This window comes from Pteronotus mesoamericanus, unplaced genomic scaffold, assembly GCF_021234165.1.
Source record: "Pteronotus mesoamericanus isolate MK-2021 breed Mesoamerican mustached bat unplaced genomic scaffold, CSHL_Meso_final contig_20, whole genome shotgun sequence".
NCBI lineage: Eukaryota > Metazoa > Chordata > Mammalia > Chiroptera > Mormoopidae > Pteronotus > Pteronotus mesoamericanus.
The window spans coordinates 74,079,798-74,104,033 of NW_026555085.1; the positions used below are offsets into that span (position 1 = coordinate 74,079,798).

General features: G+C 34.0%; 1 protein-coding gene across 10 annotated transcripts in view; it reads right to left on the reverse strand.

Moving 5' to 3' along the window:
- Positions 1 to 1,314: 1,314 nt before the first annotated feature.
- TRDN (triadin) overlaps positions 1,315 to 24,236 on the reverse strand; it is a 323,740-nt gene continuing 300,818 nt past the window's right edge. For 6 of the 10 annotated variants that reach the window (XM_054569903.1, XM_054569904.1, XM_054569900.1 and 3 more), the window contains 4 exons: positions 22,358 to 22,378; positions 8,855 to 8,893; positions 7,029 to 7,067; positions 1,315 to 3,680 (listed from right to left, as the gene is read on the reverse strand). In XM_054569903.1, coding sequence (XP_054425878.1) covers positions 3,541 to 3,680; positions 7,029 to 7,067; positions 8,855 to 8,893; positions 22,358 to 22,378 — 239 coding nt within the window. In that variant the 3' untranslated portion in view covers positions 1,315 to 3,540. The remainder of the gene's footprint in view (positions 3,681 to 7,028; positions 7,068 to 8,854; positions 8,894 to 22,357; positions 22,379 to 24,236) is intronic. The other 4 variants (XM_054569902.1, XM_054569897.1, XM_054569899.1 and 1 more) reach the window with 3 other exon arrangements.

Here is a 24,236-nt window from a genome sequence, read left to right on the forward strand (position 1 = left end):
AATTCTCTTTATCATTTATTTTGAGCTTTCCTTTAGTCTAAATGTGGTTTTGTGAGTATTTGTTTTTCTAACTTATTTTAACCCATGTCTTTGGATAGTTTGTGATTAATTTAGAGAGTTGACTTTTATGTTTTCTTTTTACTTGGGCAAATATTTTGGGCCTTTCCGTGACCTATGACATTTTTTAATATTTAAGTAATATGGGAAATAAAGCTATTCAATTTTCTACACAAAGAAAAGCATCTACAGCATGTCTTACGGACTACAAGGGGAAAAGAACAGGGTAGCAGCAGTATCAACCCGAAAGGAGTACAGCAGTGTCATCAGTAGGTCAGTTCCTGGAAAGCTGTGCTGTGTTTCCACGTGCTCATGAGTTTGAAAATTAGAGAGGGAAGCTTATGATGGAGGAAACGACAGGGTGTTGCACAGGGTGGTTGATACACAACAGATTAGAAAACAGCTTTTGAGTTCTCAACCTAGTTTTGTTACAGACTGGATTTGACCCTGGGCAGGTCACCTAACCTCTCTGAGATTCATCATTTTATCTCTAAAGAAAGTGAACATGGCTCACTCTTAAGGTCCTTTTCAGCTCTCGTGTAGAAAACAATCAAGTCTTTTCACATAGGGTTTCATTTCTGACATTGATTATAATTCAAAAAATAGATTTTTGAAATGGTGGAAAAATTAGCCAAGGTTTGCAATAACACACTGAAGATGTAGTTTTAAGGATATTTGGGAGCTAGCAGACTAAGGTTCTAGGTCTAGTTTTGATAGAGTTGGTTGGCAAATTTAGGCATTTCTGTAGGGATTAGGTTCATTTTCTGTATGTGCCAGTTGGGTTAGAGGTCCTTGAATTTTCTATCATCAGTAATATTCCTTATTCTCCTTGGGTTTTTTCCCTAGTAAAATAACTCAAGGAAATGATCTAAGTGCTTAAGTATAATAGTCTCAGTTTCTAAAATATTTCCATAAGAAGTTTTGACAGGGATATACCATAATGAATCAATATACAGGGGCTTTTCAAGGGCATTATTCCAAAAAAAGCTTTACCCATTTGAATGATTTCATAAATAAAAAACTTCCCCTTTGGTAGTTATTTATTTTCCACAGACCTTCATCTATTAACAGGAGTAGAAGTGTGGAGAAAGTAGAGGGTTTGTCTCTGTAGCTCATATCATTTGGAAACAATGCAGAGCTAACACAATTATTAAATACATACTCATGACAGATATGACATGAATTATGAGAGAGCTATTGAAGGCAAAGCATTTTGACCATTGATCTTTTCCTTTTCAAATATAAAACACAAACATAAAAGGACTAGAAATACTTTATTTGGTGGAACCATACAAACAAATAAAGAGTTTCATTAATATTCTCATGTGCTATCATCATTATAACTTTAAGCAGATAAGCCTTAACAATTAATTAATTATTATTACTAATAAATCCTAACTGGTTTGCCTACAATTTAATTATAATAAATTATCATATTTTACTTTTTATCAAGTAATTTTTATAATGAGAATGAAACAGTAATATGTAGAAAAGCACTCAGAGAGAAAACATCCAAAAGTATTATCTGAGGAACTAATTTTGATGTTGTATTTATATTAAGATATGTTGTTAGTGTCCACAGTGTATCTGTGTATAAGGTTGGTTGTTGTGAAATTCCCATTTTACATATTGGGAAACAAGCATAGAATGTTTAGTAAGTTTTCCAAGGCTACATGTGTCAGGATAAAACTAGTAAGAGAATTTATCTCCAATATTTCTCTGATACAGTCCAGTGCCTAACACAGTGCACTAGGAAGAGTAAGTGCTCCATAAATAGTCATTGAATGAAAGAATGAATGACTAAATCATTCTGTTCTATGAAGTCTAAAAAAAAATCCCTGTATTTTCTCTCTATTACCTTTTCTCACTGAATTGGACAAGCTGGAGTAGCAGTTGAACAATAAACTCTATCCACTGTCCTATCACAAGTTTCCATGCTACATAAAGGGGCTTTGCAAGATGGTATCACCTGGTCAGTCCTGATAGTACACATTGCTAGGCCCCCCATAAGGAGTGTCATTAATCTTGGTTCATTGTAATGTTGGCCTTTGTGGGGTGAGTTAGGTCTATCAGCATGTGGCTGAGACCTACTGCTCTCACAAAAGTCACTGAAAGTCCATTATCAGTAACAAATGCATTACTGATGCCCTAGTCTAACGATATTTTAGTAAACCAGTGTTGTAAATCTTGGAATTAAAGAACTTAGGTAGTTGCAGTCCTTGAAAATAAATCGCCTATTGGCTCTGGCTACCTTGCCAGAAAGTAAATACAATGCTAGAAAAAATAACTCAATTTATTTCCTGAGTTAATTTGACATAAGTTGAGTTGCAACTGTAAACATAAAGAGATCACAGTGGCAAGACTGTTGGAGCTGATAAGAAAATGTGGTAAAGAACACAAATGTTTATATCATTGGGAGACAAAAGATAGCAAAACCACAATAGTCACTCCCAATGATGTGTTGTCAAGTAAGTTAAAGACTGTCATTCATTTCATTGGCACTGATAACCAATTACCAAAGAAACAAGTAAGACGTATCATGATGCACTTATGTTTAAAATACGTTCCTTCAAGTTTGATGACACTTGTATTTTTTCTTTTTGAGAAAAAAAAAAACTATTTAATTCCATAGAAGGATCCTATTAAAGTGAAATGAAAATACTCTTGCATCTGTCACCCAAATTTAGTGACTGATCTAAAATTTCACCCAGGTGATACTTTCTTTAGGTCATAGTCTGGAGAGATCTGAAAATTCTACATCTCATTTGCCTATATTTTACACAAATGATTCACCAGACCTGCCTAATTGGGTAGTGTATTTTCACTAGAGTGAATGTCTTAGAGATAAGATTTATCAAACATTTCTATTCCTTTTTGTCATGCCTGAAGTTCAAAGACATTTTTGAGCTCTAAAGGAGCATCACAAGGAAAATACAGCACTCTTTGGTACAACTGTAACCCAGTCTCAGACCATAGTCACAACCAAAATAAAAATAGACATAAATAAAATTAAACTATTAAACATCAGCTTATTGGTAAATTAAATTTAAATACCTACATGATGCAAAATCGTAGCTTTTATATAAGTTCATGTACTCTTTAAACTTAGGCATAGTCTATGTTTTTATTTAAAAATGCATATCTAACTGAAATCAGGAATTTGATGTTATAACTGTATCAATTACATCTAAAAGACCATTATTAAGTAAACTTCAAATTAATTTGTGAACAGCCCTAAGGTGAGTGGAAATAGAAAAAATATATAAACACCCACGCCAGCAACAAACACAAATAGCAGATTCTTGAGCTCCAGACCCTTCAACATGTCTGCTTATTACTCAATCCCTTTGCCCACTTTTTTTCTATACCAGGTGGAAAAGTAAAATATTTTCAAAGAAATCCCCCCAATTTTTAAATTTCAGTTGTCTCTGCCACTGTGGACAAAGGGAAGATCCTATTCTCAGTCTTAAAGCCCATGTGTGTCTATTGTCCTTGTTGCTTCTGTCCTGGAGAACTTGATGGGCCAGAGCTCTCTCCAGGGTGCTGTGCAGGAGTGACAGGAAACTGAAATCCATAGCCATTGTAACCATTCAGGTAGACACATTGGAAGAAACTGATAGGACCTATGGAATAGAGCATGATAATTTGTGAAAAGAAGCACAACAAACGTGAAGCACAGCAAGGCAGTATAGTACAATGCATATAGACATGGGTTCTGTAGCCAGATAGCCTTGGCAATGACTGGCAAGTTACTAAACTTCTTTGTGTCTTGGATTCCTCTTATATAAAGCTGAGACATCAACAAAAACCTCACAGGAATGTGGAAGTTAATAAGAAAATATACATGATGCAATTGAAATACTTCCTGGCACATAATAAGCCCCTACTAAATGCTAATAAAAATGACCTAGCATGCAAAGTCAGTGTTTACTTTATAGAAATCTATTAATGTACAGTATTCAAAAAAACCCTTAGATAGTCACAGGTTTCAAAACACAAGTTTATCAGTATTCCAAGTAACAACAACAACCTCCTCCTCTTCCTTCTCCTCCTCCTTCTTTGCATTAATAATACCTTGGAGAGCCTTGTGGTTCCTAAAATTTTGAGATTTTCCATTTGCCCTTATTCTGGAGGCAAGTGCTCTCCTGAGATGAAGAAGTTACTCATTAAGGTGATGCCTCCAGGTAGCAGCTCTGTTGTAAGAGCAGGGAGAAGCAGAGGAAAGGAACTAAGGCCGAGTGAGGAAGTACACACGGCAGATACAAGCATGAGCTCTGAGCCCAGGAAGCTGGTGCTCCCAGGTAGCAGCTTTTTTCAGAGATGGCGAGTTTAGCCTCTCTTCACAATCATGGGCACCTAGTGACTTGTCAGTGTCTTTCTCCTGTTCATTTGCATTCTGTCTAACCAGAGACTTTTTGCAGACAGACAGGAAAGTGAGTAACAATTGTATGGGGAATACAGGAAGGTGGCCAAACAAAGGAATTATAGACTAAAGAAATGCTTGGGTAGAAAGAAGCTGAGAGAAGCAGCAAGACATTATTTTAATTTCATCATCCTGGATGACAGCTGACTTTAATCTTTTAATCTCTGGGTTTTCAATGATGAAAATACAATAGTTTGGAGAAACCTTGAAAGGAAAAAGTTTTTTTTCCTTTTCGCTTCATCCCATGCAGAAGCATTTCCCATTTTGTTCTAACGATGAACAGGTGCAGTAGTACGATTCGCCCCCTCCCCGAAGGTTGTGGCAGCTTGGGGGACAGACAGTCTACCCAGAGGGAAGGCAATCAAGTTAGGCCTGTTTTAAGGAGAAATGGGAGCACCATTGCTAAAAGTAGAAGAGTTTATCAAAGACAAGCTACCTTCTGGCTGAACTTTGTCAGAGGTAGGTTCTATTCTGACACATTTATTTAATTGATGTTGAATAGGCTGTTAATGAAAATATCGATATGGCTGCAAATATTAGAGCTTACCTAAAAGGCACATGGATATCAGGCTATGGGATTACTTTATAGTAAGATGAAAATAGGAAATATTATTTACTATATATAATAAGTCTGCCAATTGAATTAAAATGTATATCTTTTTATTAAAAATATTGAATTATTTGTTTTTAATTAAGCTTTTTATTTTGAGATCATTGTAGTGTTACATATGATTATAAGAAATAGTGCAGAAGAATCCCATTTATTCTTCAGCCAGTTTCCCCCAACGGAAACATCTTTGCAAAATTATAATGCAATATCCCAGCCAGGAAATTGACATTGCTGCAACCGAAATTTCTTATTGAATTATGTTTTAATACTTATAAGGACCCCCCCAAACAGAATTTATTTGTTAAAAAATTGTGTATTTATTCTTACATATTTAAACTTTAGTCACTCCAAAGTACTCCTGATTTGATGCTATACACCTACTGCGATGTCTTTTCCACTTCTCAGAACAGTTTTTGAACTCATTGATTTTCATGCCTTTTAGTGCTTCTGCTATTTTTGTTTGTTTGTTTCTCCTCTTCCACTTCTGATAAAATTTTCCCTTTGAGGACTTTTTCATCCAGGGAAACAAACAAAAAAGTTGCTCAGGCAAGAGCTGGTGAATACGGAGGGTAGGCGAGGGAGTCATGCTGTTTTTGGTGGAAAACTGCTGAACACTCAGCACAGTATGGGCAGGTGCACTCTAAAAGTGCCATCATTAAATGATCAGATGCGTTGAAAGAGTCTTCAAAAAAATTCATTGCCGTTGAACATAACCTCTCACAACAATGCCAGGTGGTGCCCTGATACAGATGAGTGTTCTCACCCATCTGGGTGAGTGTTCTAGGAACCCACCAGGAGCCTGCCCCCGAGAAGATAATTCCAGGGTTTTGGGGGGTTACTCCTTGTATTTATGAACTAAATTTTAAGTATTTATGTGATATATCCACAAATTGTTACTGTAGGTAAACAGTTGGGAAAGCATTGCTGTATAAATCAGAAACATGCCAAGATTATCTTTATGGATTTTGCAACAGCATCTAAGATTGACTGATTGTTTCCCTGTATTTCTTACAACCTGATAATTTGAAGGGTTATAATGACCATTTCTAATATCTAAACAGAGTTTGGGACATAGTAGGCCCTGAGTATTTGTTCAATGAATCATGTGCTATATAGAGTAGGAGGCATTTGCTAATGTAGAGGGCATTTTTGTAATTTCCTGTAGAAATACATTCAAGATGCATTGTAGAATCCTGAGAACATTGACATCATTTCCTAAGATAAATGTCTATTCTTTACTTAAAACACTATGTGAAACAAACTCCAATTACACTTATTTTCAAAATTGCTTCTTTCATCCTGTCTGTCCAGCAACACATTTAATGCGAATTATGTATATGTGAATTGATAACTGGTATTCAGATGATATTGCTTTACCATCTGAAGAAAAAATGTCTAATTTGGAAGGAGTGGAATAATGAGAATCTTTGGTATTGAATTTTATAACTGCATATGAATATTGATTACATTCCAAAATCAATGATACCCAAAACTGAATAATAAGAGCCTACCGTATATCTAGAAGAACCAAAAGTAACTTTCAATCAATGACCTAGACGTGCACTTTTTTTTGTTTTGATATTAAAAAGTTCAGCATATCACTTTAGCTTCTGTTTCATAATGTAGAAAATAACACAGATTTAAGCAGACACTGAGCCGGAGCACTCAGGCTTAGAGCTGTGTGGGGTGATTTGCAATAAATGCCACTTCAGTCATCGCTGTAATTCCCCCAGATATGTGCCTCTTGCCTGACACAAAAAGTGAAGAACTTCTCTTTGAAATATAAATGACCCATTTTATTCTTCATGTTATTCTTCATGTCTGTGCTAAAAATCCTTTTATTCTAATACTGATCTTCAAAGAGTTTTAAGTTTAAATTTATATTTACCATCTTCAATATAGATTCATTGAACAGTTTTAATCTAATTGTAAACTTACTTTTTTGCTTCTTTGTGGAAGACACTTCTTCAGCTTCTTCTAGCGGATATAAAAATATGAAAGTACATAACTTTTACATTCACAGCTATTATGTAACAAATATGTATGGGTCAGAAAATGTCTAAACAGGTGCACAGTATGAAAAGCAACGGGAACTACTTGCCCTTCTTATATTATACTTTAGGTTCTTGTTTAGATTATGTTCAATCTTGCACTAAAATTTTGATAGCTAAGAGCCAATGATAGAAGCGGAACCAATGAAAGAGAAGAGTGTAACATGCTACAAGCAGTTGTTCAAATAGGAGACTGTTACTGGTATGTTGGATGTTGGTGGGTGAGGGCTAGTAAACCCCTTTTGTTTCCTAAAAAAAACTTCGATGCTCAGAGCTATAATATGGTAAGTGTAGAATTTGGTCATAAAATGACAATTTTAGTCAAAGTAATTCTAAATTTGGGAAGACTATGTGTTTTTGGTGATCACTCCTGAATCCTTTCTTTTTCTTATCTGAAGCAAGGGCTTTGTTTGCTGTTGTGATATGTAACATGTATCTATCCAGTGTTGGATAATTTGAAGACATTCATTTGAACTCTTTTCTCCAGGTTAGAGGTTCTTTGTTGGTCTCTTTGGACTTTGGGGTGGGATTCATATAAAATCCTGAAATGTTAAGATGTGAGTATGTATGTGCCTGTGTGTGTGTTTCATCTAAAGTTAGGTTTTAGAGTTTATTAAATTCTAAATGAGTTCAAGAACCTTTCTTCTCAAGGTGTGATTCATGTACTGGCAGTTTTACCATTATTTGGGAAATTGATATAAATGTAGTTCTTAGGCACCAAGCCAGACTTATTTCATTTTAACAAGACTGTGAGGGCATTCATGTGTAAAATAGTTTGAAAAGCGATAGTTTAGAAGTCAAAAACGTATTAAGAGTTGTTGTTCTTAATAATTCATTTGCTTAAAATATCTAAAAAGTCAGTACTCAAAAATGTATCCTGACAAGTATAAATTATTTTTCAAAAGACTCAGGTACCAAATTCCTTGTGTCTTTTCTCAAAGCATTATTTTCTACACTGTTAATTAATTCTGGGCACTGCCACAAAATTTACATTTTCATGGTAAGAAAAACTCTGAGGCAAAATTTTATTGTCCACAGGCAAATTTAGAAGTAGAATAGAAAATATCTGTTATATAACAAGCCAAAGTAAGAGGCCAGGTAAACCTTCAGGGGAAAAAATGCATCAAATTAGTTGAAGCCTTTGCAATAAAGATAAAGAAATTTAGTCCTTGGAAGACTCACTTAGGATCATGCATATGGTTGTACAAGATTTTTCTGAGATTTGAGGCCTTCTTCTCTTCCCTTTCCCTCTCTCCTTTTCTCCCTCCTTCCCTCCCTTCCCCCTTCCTTCCTTCTTTCCCTCTTTCCTTTATGATCTTACTGCTAATATAGGCAAGTTATTTTAATTTTTCTTAATAAAAATATGTCAAATGCACATTTGAATATACATGTGCTCCTCCTGTTGTCAAATAACATCTTCTAAGCCTCGGTGATACAATCATTTTGAAATATTGCTCTTGCAAGAAGATTGGCCAATAAATGCTTCTAAACTACTTGTAAATAAATCAGAGTCCTACTAGTAGCTTCAATGTATGAAGATACACACACACACAAATGATGGAAAAACCTGTTTGTTTAAAAAATGTCTACCATATAAACATTGCTTAGGAAAAGGTAAATGCTAGGTCAAAAATTCTTAAATCAAACAGGCAGTTGAAATATTATGGTCTTGAAGAAAAAAATTCATAAGTGAATTTAAGATAATAAGCTCACCTTTAGTGTTCTTTGAGGCTGGAACCTCTTCAGAATCTTCTAGAGAGCAAAACAAACAAACAAAAACAAAAAAAACCCCAGTTTATTCTTTAGATTTCCCAAGAGAAAGTATTGTATTTAATGGGTTTTGAGTTTCACAGGATCTCTTTACTTCCCAAATCAGCATCTAACATCTCTACAAACAAGAATCTCCAGAGATTAAGGTAACATCTTTGATTTAGAGCAGGGGGAGGAATGAGTGTCCTGCCAGTCATGGGTGGCTAAAGCAAGGAGGACCTACAGAGACCCTCCCCAAAAGCCCCTCCTCCTCTGACTCCTCAGTTCCCTGTTCAAAACCACCATTACTTTTGGAATTTAGAGAATTTGAGGTAACTAGATTCACATACACAATGTAGGGCAAGAGGGAAATACCATCCACATATTTTGTTAACAGACTGATCTTTGACAATTGCAAAGGCAATTAAAAGACATTAAAAGTTAAACTAAAGTTAAAGTATAGAAATAATGACTCTTAAGATGCATTATGTACATTGTTTGGTCTTTTATGCCTTCTACTTAAGAGTATATAGTAGAAAACTGTGAAAGTAACTTTAAGTCAGCGATAATTCTAACACAATATAGTTAAATGATCTTTAAATTTTCATATCAACTTTTTAGCACTTATTCTGAAAAAGGGTCAGTTATGTATTATTTATTCACATTTTGCATACCAGCTGTTCACAAATAAACAGAAAAGGGGTAAAATAGGTCAGTATGCAAATTTTCTCAAATATGAAACAAAGATGATCTTTAAGAAGAGATGTCATTATGTAAAAGAAAAACAGGGAAATAGAAACATAATTACAAGGCTTTTTTTCCCACAGCAAATTACTGAAGTTTTAATATGATTAGTTTTCTAAAAGATTTAAATATAAGCTTAACTCAGTTAAACACTGGGTTAAATGGCCATTGTCTTAAACTGTCCAATAAACAGCTATAGATAAAGATACAACATAAATGGTTGCATGGTAATTTAAGTAGTACCTATGTTTAGAGAATCATGTGAGAGTTGTAGAGAAATCAATTAACATTTTAATTGTATAATAAGAATCTGGTAATGTGTAATGGAAGATGTTTACAAAATTAAAATGATGCAAGGCTTTTGTACACAAAAATAGACATTTTATTTTTGTGGATTATAGCACACTTAAAACTAAGACACCTATCCTGAGGATCTATTCGTTACCCTTAGGGAAATAAATATGGGTAGAATAAAAGCTTTAGCTTCTTTTTTCCTCCAAATTCTAGTTTTACAGTCAAAGTGAAAATTAACTTGAAGTTTCCCTGTAATTTGTTTATTTAGAAAATAGTTACTTTTTAGCTATAATTGCAATGAGCTCTCCTTCTGTGCCATGTACTCTTTTAGGTATTTTATATGTTTTCACTTAAGCCTTACAATAGACTTATAAAACAGGTAGAATAATCCCCATTTTACAAGAGAAACTTGAGGTTAAAGAAATTTAAAAAGAATTTCTGTTCAAGCAACACGTTTTAAAAAGTGTTAGAAGAATATAGGAAGCTAATTTTCCTCAACTTCTAAATGCTTGTGATTTGAACTAAACTATTCTGTCTCTACATGCAAAGAAAGTGCTTTGCTATGTGCCTTGAAAGAACCAAAAACAAACACAATGCTACATGGAAGTAACCAGCAGTCAAATGAAGAAAATGGACATATATTCAAACAGATATAGGGTGCTAAGGACCTCAAGGTGGTATGTGACAATTGTCAAAATAAATGTGAGGTGTTTCCAGGGTGGAATGGTCACTCTCTCCTATGGTGAGAAGAATATTCCAGTCAAAGAGAATGACAAGACTAAAGTTTTGGATATAGAAATGCTAGAAATATGAAAATAATTTTGGTTTAAACCTGTGATAGGTATAAAAATGATTATAGAAAAAATATTTAAAACATAGTTTAAGCCTGGATCATAGAGGCTCCAGACCCCCCAGGTTAAGAAATGAATTTATTCTAAATTTGCCATGAATAAATATCAAACATTTATTATATAAATGGCCTAATCAGTTTAAAATATTGAAAAACTTTATCTCTCAGTAGAAAACGAAGAATGAGATAAATTATTAAGAAGGTACGTTATACTTCAGAACAGTTTGGGGCCTTATCCACAAACAGGTAGCCAGCAAGTGCAGATGACCTCACTGAGGAAGAGTGCAGAAGAGTAGGAAATAGAGCTAAGAATGCAAGAACTCAGCCTCTGGGTCAGGGATGGGGGGTGAGGTGCGGAAAGGACAGCAGAATCCCAATACTAAAAACAAAATAAACCAAAAAGTTCAGTATTATGGGAGCCAAGAGAAGAAAACATTTCAAAAAGTGTGGGACACTAAAAATGTTGAATACATTCGAGTGGTTGAGAATGGAGGAGAACTGAGAAAAGATAAAAAGGTAGTTAAGCTTTGCATTTTCGAGGTCTGGGTGGAGTTTGAAATACATACCCTATTTGAGGAAAGTGTCAAGGCATAATATTCAAGTTGTATGAAGTTAGAGCCTGAAGAGGTGGTGAAGAACAGGTGAGAAGCTTTTTGCAGAATTGTGATTATAAGTGAAAGCAGAGAAAAAAGCAAAATAGCTTCAGGAAGTAAAAAGGGTAAGAAAATTTTACTTGAGAAAGTAGGCAAAGGGAGGAGGATTTCTTAGAGTAAGACCTGAAGATCGGTGATTGAGAAGTAAGGGTTAAGGGAGGCAAGAAGGGATAGAGTCAAGGAGGACATGATTTTCTAAGAAACAATGTTTCTCCATCTGAGAATGGGTGGGAGGGTAGTGTTAGGTAAAAAAATGAGAAAGATGAAAAGAAATTGTAATTAGGTGAGAAGGAACATTTTAAAGAACTACATTGATTGCAAAGATTGTTAATTTTGTCTTATTTTAAGATAAAATATTCAGTGTAGTGCCTAGTCTGCTTATTCTTAGCAAACATGATAAATAAATAAAAAGTTTCTTAAATAATGCATGTGTGTGTACCAGAAGTTACTGTACATTTATTTCCATTAGCAGCTTATTCTATTTGTGCAGACTTTCAAGAAATAGGCATAGGTAAACATCTGAAGTTCTTATGTACAGACACAAAGGTAACAGCATGGAATTTTGTATTCTTTGTCACTCCTCTGTCTTTGTTTGATTGCCTGCACCAATTTGTCTTTGCAGAAATACCAACAACTCCATATTATTTCCTCAACTGATGTGCTGGATTATGTATAAATACTATGATGAGCTATTTGTATTCTGAGGGTTTTTTTTCCTCCAAGAAGTCCTGGGAATCCACAGTAGTTCAAAGCAGCAGTTGACAGCCACTTTATTTTACTTCTCAGGTGTGAAAGTCTTCTATGTATGCTAGTATTTAATATAATCATGACTTTTAAAGAAAATTAACTGGTACACTGAGAAATGGTCACAGAATTCTTGAAATTGACCCCTGGGACTAATAAAGTGTGCAGAGACAGTTTACATTTGGAATTCTGCACACAGTGAAGCCAATGGTATTTCATAAACATGTGCAATCCCTTCTGAGGGTCTGTCCTGTCACTCTGAGGACAAGGCGCAACTGTCTTGAGGGCAACATCAGAGCAACTTAACATCACCAATAAATGAATGAGGGCACATTGCTGGTTTCCAAAGACTAATAATGATCAGTGACAGACATTCCACCTACTGCACCTTCTACACAGACTTTCTCTGGGGTCTAGCAAAGGGAGTGATCAGAAGGGCTTTTATTCAACAGATTTCAGCCAAAAGTAACTGCTTCATTTTATTTTCTTCTGTAACAAAATCTGCATGTATTTATTCACTCTTGCTCCAAAAAGTGGGAATGTTTTAGGTCCACCCTAAAATAAATAAGATGTTCTTTCTTATTATGATTTTAGTTCATGGTTTTATTCATTTGAACACAAAAGCTTAATAAGCAAAACATGTCCTTAAGCAGGGAGGTAACCCAGTATTATGCCATGATCATCTCCATCACCATCGTTATCATCATTATTCTCAGAGGTGCCAATTAATAATCCTTAGTTATGCACCAATCATTATTTACGCACATCTTACTTAAACAACCCCAAATTTGTTTTTTTATAGATGTATTTGTTTGTTCGTTTATTTATTTAGAGGGGGAAGGAGGGAGAAAGAGAGTGAGAGAAACATAAATCAGTTGCCTCTCAGTTGGGGACCTGGCTTGCAACCCAGGCATGTGCCCTGGCTGGGCATCGAACCTGTGACCTTTCAGTCCACAGGTCAGCGCTCCTTCCACTGAGCCACACCAGCCTGGGCTGCCCCAAATTTCTTCTTATTATAATCCACATTTTCAAAATAAGGCTACTAAGCACAGAAATGTTAAGTAAAATCCCAAGTTTATATAGCTTTTAACTCATGATTAGAACCCAGCCCATGTGAAGCCAATGTCCCTATCTGACATTGCCCTATAGTATCTTTTGTATTTCTACCATTAATTTGGTGCGTATTTGCTTTTAATAAAAACTACACTGGTATTAGTATTCATCAACATTCTCTTCCAGTAAGTGATCTTCACCAATATTCCACCTCAGCAATGAACCTCCAACAAAAAAACAAACAAAATCAGACATTTTAAAAAACAATTATTGGTATGTATATATGTGTGTGTGTGAGTATCCTGGAATAACATTTAATCTGTACACTATGAAAAGGCACATTTTCCTTTTTCAAAGGTTTGTGCATATAGGTATTAACTGAGAATGGTTTTGTTCTAAAGAAGATTAAATTTAGGATTCTATAATCAAAGACTACCTAAAGTTTTAAGAACAAATTTAGGTTGACACAATTACCTGGAAGTAGGGCATCACAGAGTTTATTTTTTCATTTACAAAAGAAAGTTATGAACTTTAGTTAAAACACCATTTGTGGGTAACATTAAAAACATAACTTGGACATTCAAACTCCTGATAATATGATAGGTAACAACTACACAAGCAGACCGCTGGAGCAGGGCTGGGCTCAGAGGAGGTGAAATAAACCTGTAGAATCCCTGCTTCTGCCCCAAAGCAGGAAAAAACCCTCTCGACACATGAAAGATGAAGTCAACCCGCAGACAAGTGCTTATATGAAAACTGGCACTAAGTGAATTCAGACGCTAAGTGTGCAAGGAGCAAAATTGGAGTGAAGACACCCCTTGTTATGTCAGGGATGATGGGATAAAGATTACTGTCCCAGGGGAATCTGAGAACATAATAGCCAAATAGCATTTAAATCTCCTACAAATGCCCCATTAAACAGAAAGCAAAACTCATGGATAATATTTATGAGAAAGTGGAATGAAGTCTAAAATACATGTAGATTGAGACAAAGAGTTAAAAACATACCAGGTATCAGTGTTTATAGAGAAAGAAACAGAGGAAAGCAAGGAGAAAGCTGAGAGACTGGAGAACAGGGAACTATCAAATAGCCAATTGATGTTTTCTGAAAAGTGAGCCAGACCAGCTGGAAATCATCAGCCGAGAGTGGAAGGATTTTGCCCAGTCCAGCACCGGGTGGGCTTAAAGGCCCACCATGATGTCTGAGTGCTGGCGCCAGGGGCGACCCTACGACCTCGGGACACCGACGAGCCAGGGGTCATTCCCAGGACAGTGCCCTACAAATAGTGAGGGACTGAGAGTTGGGGGATAGAAGTTGAGCAGGACAAGGACAGAAGAGACAAAGAAAGATAAGGTCAGAGGTAGTAAGAAAAAGGAAAAATTATAAGGTCAAATCCAAATTTTGATCGCAGAAGGAAAATGGTCATCACGAGTGTGAGTCTGAAGAAGAAAATGAACAAGTTTACATCATAAAGTACTTCGGATATTGAAATTTTCATATTTAAAATTTTAAATATATCTGAAATGTTTTAAGAAATAAAATATGAATTAATAAATGAGGACAAGCAATAGGAGATTGTGAAAATAACCAGTAAGATTTAAGAGTAACTATTATAATAAATATTGGAAAAGTTAAACAACATTACATAGAGCTTAAGAAATAGTGAATCTATTATCTTTATATAAGAATTTCTATATTCTGTGTAATAAGAATTTAAGAAAATTAATTATTTTGACCCCATTATCATTTTATAATACACTGACTCATTAATAGTCACATGATTGTCTGAAAAAGTAAAATATTCTTTCAAATGAAAATTACATACTTGTTTGGAAATTCTGGCTTTCTAAAATTCTTGAACATTTTCAATGTAAGAATATATAATCAATAAAAATAGGTTATGCTTTTATTATGACAGAAGTATACTTTAGTTACATGTAATTATATCCTTTTAAAGTGAGTCCTTAGCCTAAGACATACAGACATGTAAATTAAGAAAAATACTATTAACTTTTATATTCATAGGATCCTTGTTCAGTTTTATCTTGTGCTTATTTAAATTTTCAGACAAATTTCCAAGGTAGCTTGGAAATATTGGAAACAATATTATATCTAATATTGTTGCAAACTTATTATTAATTTGACATATTTATATAAGAAAAAATAATGCAGAACTAAAAAGAATAAAACCACACTTTAAAAGTTAGAAAGCTATAAAAAGCAAATCCCAAATGTAAACTATAAAGGAAATTATCTAAAAAATGGAAATCCTGGCTAGTTTTCTGCTGGGATTGTTTGAAATTTCATTAAAAACTAATTAACTTCTAGAAGAGATATAGTTTTATCAATGTGGCCTTATAAAACTAAATTTACTATCTTTGATATCAAAATTAGATCTCAGAGACTTTATAATAATCCCAAACCTGTCTGTGCAGATAGTTTTTGCAAAATACTCACTATTCACAATCAAGACCAATGTTACAGAACAAGATGGCAAAGTTAAATTTCCAGTAGAATTATATCAAGAAATGTCCTTACTATACGACTCCTTTGAAATACTCATGGTGAGAAAAAAGATAACCTAAGTTTGTTTAAGTGTTCAATACCAGAAAGAAGAACGAAAGAATTGTGGGTTCCTATAAAACCTTTTTTTTTCTTGAAACCCCAGCACCCACTTGATTTTACATGTTAATTCATGTTACACTTGATTATCAATGTCTCAGCTCTGCCAAGAGTCTTGTGCTCTTCCAGGTGCAGGTCTCCCCTAGACACCATCTGCCAGTTAATAATGTATTTTTAAATTTCTTTGTTTTATTTTATATTTTTTTCATTTGGGAAAGTTTCTGGAGAGTAAAGTTTTAAGATATACAGTTGTTGTTTTTTTTCAGGGAAAAAGATGTCAAAAGTCCTAAAATAATATCAGGAGAAAATGGTTGTTCCATTTGAAATTCAATGATGTGTTCAACTTTGCTTTTAATTTTTAAGGTAATAGATCTTAAACATAATACAGTCTAACACCCCTTGATGTGTTTCTCCAAGCACTATGGATAGAAAATTATTCCTTATATATTTACCATACGTGCAAAGAAACAAGATACAGAGTGAAAATTAAATAAATATTTAGCAGTTAGAAAGTTGCATTTTTTTTAAAAAGAAACTCACAAAAAGAAGCATTGATTAAGCCATAATAGTCTATGCATCATTAAACATTTAATTTTACTTTCTTATCCATTCAGCTACCCTATGTCTTTTGGCTGGAACATTTAAGCCATTTACATGTAAGCTGATCATGGACAGATATGTACTTAATGTCACTTTATTATTAGATTGTTTTCCTCTATTTTTCCTTTCTCTTCTTCTTCTTAAAGAAAGCCGTTTAACATTTGTTGTGGTACTGGTTAACAAACACCTTTGGTTGTTTTTTTCCCCCCCCTCTGGGAAGCTCCTTATTTCTCTGATTTTAAATGATAACCTTGTTGGGTAAGTAGCATTGGCTGTAGGTCCTTGCTTTTCATCACCTTGAATATTTAACGCCACTCCCTTCTGGCCTGAAATGTTTCTGCTGAGTAATCAGATGCCAGTCTAATTGGTGTTTCCTTATAGGTAATTGCCCACTTTTTTCTTGAGGCTTTTAGGATTCTCTCCTTTTCTTTAAGCCTTATCATATTAATTATGATGTGTCTTGGTATAGCTTGGTTTGGGTCCAATTTGTTTGGGACTTTCTGAGTTTTCTGGAGTTGTCCATCTTTTTCCTTGACCAGATTAGGGAAGTTTTTGGCAATTATTTCTTAAGTAGGTTCCCGATCCCTTGCTCTTTCTCTTCTCTCTCTGGTGTTCCCATGACACAGATGTTGTTACACTTCACATTGTCCAAAATGTCTTAAACTCTCCTCATTTTTTAAAATTCTTTTTTCTTTTTAGTGCTCTGCTTGGGTTTCTTTTTTGCCCTAACTTGTCTTCCAAATCACTGATCCAATCCTCTGCTTCATCTTACCTACTGTTCATTACTTCCAGTATGTTATTTATTTCAGATATTGCCTTCTTTATTTATGACTGGTGCTTTTTTATTGTTTCTATGTCTTTTTTCATCATGTTGAGTGTCCTTACAATCATTACTCTAAACTTGATGCAGCAAAGGGACCCATCTCAGATGGAAAGATGCATGCAGATCAAAAGTAAAGGAAGAGAGAAAAAATATTTCATGCATATGGAAAAGAAAAAAAAAAGCTGGGGAAGCCATACTTATATCCAACAAAATAGACTTAAAATCAAGGCTATGGTAAGAGACAAAGAAGGACATTAAATAATGATAAAATGGACAACCTAACAAGAGGGTATAACCTGAGTAAATATTTATGCACCAACATAGGAGCACCTAAATATCTAAAACAAATCTTGATGGACATTAAGAGAGAAATTGACAGAAATACAGTAAATTCCTGTCTACAAATGTAGTTGGGGATTTTGACACCCCACTGGATAAATTATATAGCAGATAAATCTTCCAGGCAGAAAATCAGCAAAGAGACAACACCCTTCAACGACACACTAGATCAAATAAATTTAATTGATATCTCCAGAGTATTTCACCCCAAAGCAGCAGAATATAAATACTTTTAAAATACCCATGGAACATTTTCTAAGATAGGCCACATGTAAGACACAAAACAAGTCTCAATAAATTTAAGAAGATTGGAATCATATTAAGCATCTTGTCTGACCATAATGCTATGAAACTAGAAATCAATCACAAGAAAGACACTGAAGAACAAGCAAAAACATGGTAGCTAAACATATTATTAAACAATGAATGAGTCAACAACAAGATTAGGAAGAAATCAAAAGACACCTTGAAACAAATGGAAATGAGGACACAACAATCCAAAATCTGTTGGACACTGGGAAAGCAATCCCAAGAGGGAAATTTATAGCATAATAGGTCTATCTAAAAAATCAAGAAAAAGCTTATATAATCTAACTTCACACTTAAAGTAACTTGAAAAGAACAACAAACAAAACCCAAAGTGAGTAGAAGAAAGGAAAATACTAAAGCTATAAAGTTTTTGCACAGTACAAGGAATCATCAACAAAATAAAAAGACAACCCACAGAATGGGAGAACATACTTGATGATATGTTTGATAAGGGGTTAATATTCAAAATTTATAAAGTAGTTACAAAACTCAACACCAAAAAAACAAACAACCTAATTAAAAAATGGGCAAAAGACCTGAATAGACACTTCTCCAAAGAGGACAAACAGATTACCAATAGACATATAATAAGATGCTCAATGTCACTAATCATCAGAGAAATGAATATTAAAACCACAATGAGGTACTATCTCACACCAGTCAGAATTGCTATCATTAATAAATCAACAAACAAGAAGTGCTGGTGAGGATGTGGAAAAGGGGAACTTTTTGCACTGTTGGTGGGAATGCAGATGGGTGCAGCCACTGTGGAAAGAAACATGGAGATACCACAAAAATTAAAAATGGATCTGCCTTTTGACCCAGAGATCCCACTTCTGGGAATACATCTGAAGGAACCCAAAATACTAATTCAAAAGAACATTAGCACACCTATGTTCATTGCAGCATAATTTATGGAAGATAAAGGCCAAGATATGGAAGCAGCGCAAGTGTCCATCAATAGATGAGTGGATAAAACAACTATAGAACATTCACACAATGGAATACTACTTGGCTGTAAAAAAACCCTGAAAATTTTACCCTTTGCAGCAGTATAGGTAGAATTGGAGAACATTATACTAGGTGAAATAAACCAGTCAGAGAAAGACAAATTCCATACGATTTCACTCGTATGTGGAAGGCAATGAACAAATTGAACTAAAAAGAAAAATGAGAACAGACTCATAGATGGAGAGCAAATGAAGGCCAGTGGGGAGGAGGGAGGTTAGGGTTGGAGGGATTGAGCAAAAAAGGTAAAAAAGACTCATGGACATGGACAGCAGTGTGGTGATTGCTGGGGGGGAGAGGGGTTAACATAAGGGGACTAAATGTTAATGGAAAAATAATAAAATAAAGATTAAAAATAAATTAAAAAATTGATTTTGCAATGTTGCTTTCACTGATGTTATAGAGAGATATTAGTGCATTGCTGGTTTTTATTAGCATCTTTTGTTATGTCTACAATAAAAACCTAGATGTTTGAAAATCCAGTCTACTGGATAGTTTCAAGCATCTCAATCAGAGTGAACCATTAGAATTGAGAAAGAAATACCTCTCCTCTGTTTACACTAGTCATGTTCCACATGTTAATACACCTTTTTCCTGACCAAAAAATCTGGGAATGAAAGATGGTATCTGTGCAATCAGAATCAAAGCAGAGAAAATGACCGATAGGGGGCAGAGGACCTGGTCTCAGCCAACAACAAAAAAATGCAAGCACGAGACAGTATTTTTACAATGTGTGTAGAAGATATCAAAGGCTTCAAAGTAGGGGCTATTTTGTGAACATTCATTAGTAAAAGACAAATAAGTGAGCAAAAAATAAAAAATAAATCCAACAACCCCAAAATTTATACACATACATAGTATTGAAAAGAGGTAAGGAAAAAATAGTTCTTTAGTTTAAATTATCTTCAGTATATTCTATGGATAAATATCTAAAGGAATTTTTTATGATTGCTCCTAAAAAGGCATTGTAAAAAATACATGTTACAGAGAATATAATCTTCACACACTCAGAAACCAACCTATAAAATGTATTGTTTCATGGTATCTCTGGGCATTTATTTCATATGACCTATAAGAAACAATATGTATTTTTTTCCTCAGATCTTTCTCTTTTCTGTTACCACTGTTACTCTTAATTACTTCTACTACTAATATTCCTGTGAATACAGGCTTCCCAAAATTTTCTTCATATTTTACAACCTTAAGAAAGTAAACCATAGCTTTCTGGGGTTGTTAAATCTAGAACTTTTGGCTTTCAGATTCTCTTCCTCATAGTTTTACCCTACCGGCCATTACCTCCCACTGCTTTCTTTTTTAATTAAATCATTTTTCATTGTTATTTTATTACAGTTGTCCCAATTTTCCCCCCTTGCCCTCCTCCACCCATTCCACTTCCTTCTAACACTAGCCCTGAACTACAACTCCAGTCAACTCTTTTTTATTTTACTTGTTTTTTTCTCTATACTATGCTTTCCCAATCACCTACTGTGAAATAGTGGAAAATGCATGTACTGGTCTCTGCCCCCAGTTTCTGGCACAGACCTCTTAAATTCTTTGGAATATTCTGGGTGACAGGAGAGTCTTTTGTTCTAATGAGGCAAACAATGGGTTCCTAGATGAGGAATCATCAGCAGAAGGATCAAGCCATGATTAGAAGCTTAGAACTTTCAGCCCGGCTACTCATCTTTTAGGAAGGGAAGAGGGGCTAGAGATTGAGTTAATGATTAATCATGCCAATATGATGAAGCCTCCATAAAAAAGACAACAGTGTGGGGTTCAAGGAACTTCTTGATTGGTGAAGGCATCTACATGGAAGATGGTGCACCCCAACTCCACAGACACAGAAGCTCCTGCACTTGCGACCCTTCTGGACTTTGTACTGTGTATGGCTGTTCATTTATGTCTTTGATTATATCCTTTGTTATATAATAAGCTGGTAACATGAATAAGTGTTTTGCTGAGTTCTGTGAGCAGTTCTAGCAAATAATTAAGTTCAAGGCAAAGGGTCCCATGAACCTTCAATTTGCAGCCAAGTCAGACATAAATTGTGGATAAATTGTGGACCAGCTAACTGCAATTGAAATATAAGGTGAGGGGTGGGGCATCTCATGGGACTGTGAGATCTGTGCTAAATCTAGTTAATGTCAGAATCCAATTGACTTGTAGGACAACCAGCAGGTATCACAGAGAATTGTTTGATGTGGGAAAAGAATTCACACATCTGGTGTCAAAAGTGTGGGAGTGTGTTAGTAGTGTGAGAGTAACAGCAAAACACACGGAAATAGGTTTTTCTTTACAACCACTTTTATCTTTTTCCAGGTATCTAATTCTAACCATTCATCAAGGTACAAATTTTGAATTCCTTCCTTCATGAAGTCTGCCCTCACCACCTTTGGTAGTAGCCGAAGGGTGCGGAGCAGGATAGTTTCAGCGGGCTTTCCTGAGGATCGGTTCTAAGTTTTGCCCTTGCATTAGTGAGGCAATTCTGTACCCTTGTAATTATTTTTTTAAAAATTCCCGAAGCAAATCCATGTGGGATTTCATTTTTTTTGCTGCCAAAGAACTTTGAATGATATATGTAGCTTGGGGAATTGAAATGTGACTAGTAGAAACTGAAATGTGCTGTAAATGTAAAGTGCACACACAATTTCAAAGACTCACTATAATAATAATATAAACTACCAATATATTTCTATATTGAATATACAGTTCCATAGCACTTGTATGAATAGGGTTAAATAACATCATTAAAAGTATTTTCTTTTTACCTTTTTAATGTGTCAACTAGAAAATTTTAAATTACATGTCTAGCTCACATGATATTGCATTAAACAACACTGATTTAAAATGATTTATTTTCCTAATATGGAAATATTGGAATGAAAATTACTATTTTCCTGAAATTTTAGGAACTTATTGAAAAATCTGCAGTTGTATCCTGTATATTTACAACTCCTTTCTGTACCTAGATCTTCATATTTTAGAGAGACTGTCCTAACTATGTTATTCTCAGATATACAATTAAAGTTAAGAAGAAAAGAAAACAACAAAACATAAAAACAATTACTTAACCATATGTGCTCTATCTTACATCTTTAGTGATTAAAAGTTTAAAGCAGAAACATGTTTATTTTTTTCATTCTACTTCTATCACTGAAAAGATTTACATACTTGAATGCAATTCACTTTAATATTCAGAGTCAAGAACATGATAAGGTAGTTCTGTTACAAGTTGTCATTTCAAATAATGTAGTTTTTTTTAAGTTTCAGCATAAGTAAGATTAAAAATTAGTAAATTTTTGTGAGAGAGTTTATATGACTCACTCAATCTTTAAATACATTAAAAATATAAATATTTTATGAATTTCAAGTTGAAATTCATACTATGCACCAAAAAGAATTTATCATCAATACAAGCAGTACTTGCCTGATACTCTTGCAGGTTTTTCTGTTTAAAACAAAAAATGAAAAACAAAAAAACAAAAAAGAATGTTCGTTTAACTCAGATAAATAATAAATGCAAAGAAATTATAAATTAATGAAGTATATAAATTTTTTAATATCTTTTGACTTTTTCCTTATTGTCTAAGAGTTAATGAAGAAATATAGCTCTCTATTGTGTGAGAACATGGGCCTTTGAATATCTTAATTGCTTTTATGTGTGACATTAAAAAACCTTGTTAATCATAGCAGGTGTCACAACATATTTATGTTTTCTACAAACACTAAAATCAGCAGGGTCTTTTTTTAAATTAAGTGTTTTGGTTCAACTATAATTATACTTAATTTGCAAAAAATTACTTTGTATGATATAATTAATCTAAATATTTGCTTTAAAGTTTCCAAATTTCATAAAATTACATCATTGAGAATTAGTTTCCTTTCAAATGTGAATAAAGACAAATAACTACCAATTGGACTGTAAAATCAAATCTTAAAAAGCAACATGCAGAAGCAGTTTAATTTCTCATAACTATTTAATAGTTTCAATGAGACATAATTCTTCAAAGTAATATGGTTTTCCATTAAACTGCAAGTATTTAGGGCAAAAATATAGTGAGATGATTGTCTCAAATACTATAGCAGGCATTCTAACTTCTTGAAAAGAAGATTGGGGACATCTGCATTCTATCAACATTAGTCTAATATAAAAGCCTAGGCTTGAAAATATTTTTAAAAGGAATCTGCATTACATGATTTACTTTGAGACCTGTGGATTTTCTAATATAGGCTTAATTCTGATGTTTCTAAGAGCTACAAATTTATAAAAATTAAGTTAATGCCAGTAGAGAGTTTTTTAAAATGTTTTTCACTTAGGTTTCTTATGTTTTCAGTGATAGTACAGTAACACTTCATACATAAAATTGCAAAACAAAATAATTAAAAAATACACTTTGGTAAGGCTAACATGTTATCATTTTTTCTTTAAAAATACTAGGATTGGCTAAAAAGAAAGGAACTTAGAAAGGAATAAAATATTTATTGAGATATAACAAACTACCTGTTGAGTGAAGGAATGAATAGAAATGTGACTATACTCTCAAACCAGTTCTGGCTTGGACTTGTGCTTTTATATGTAAAAAGTCTTTGTTACTGTGTATTCATAATATAAAGATCTTAGAAATGATGGACTCAGAGAATAGCATCAAAAGGGTGCATCCGTCCAACGTCTGAAATCCTTGCACAGCCCTCTAGTCATAGCCTTAATAGACTACCTCTTTGGGAATAAAGTGGTGTACATTTTATATTTGCCCTGCAACCATTGGTAGAAAGCTTCCCCTTGTATTTGCCACAGTGTAATAGGAGAATAAAATATGATTGAATGGGCTTAAGTCTTTGACATCATATTGACGTGGAGCCAATTCCTGTCTCTATCATATAAACACTCTGAGATGATAGGCTTCTTTTCATCATACTTTTACATCATTAAACTGCACATGATCATTGGTCCTGCACAAATGTTTAAATTAACTAATAATAGGAAAGAATATGGCTATGGGTATTCTAGGCCATTGGTTTCTTCTCATTCTTCTTGATTATCTTAAAAGATTATTAAATAATATTTTAAAGAAAGTACCAACATGCAAATTGTGCTCCTATATCTTTCTACAAATTTAATTTGCTCTTACTCTAAAATTTGCTCCTTAATATTATTGATAATTACATGTCTAAAATTATTAATAATTATATATATATATATATATATATATATAAATGCCCTGCCATTTTAGGTACATACTAGAGTAATCAGCAAGAGGAAGCAGTGAAAAACAAAACACACTCCCCCAACACACACACTAGGGATC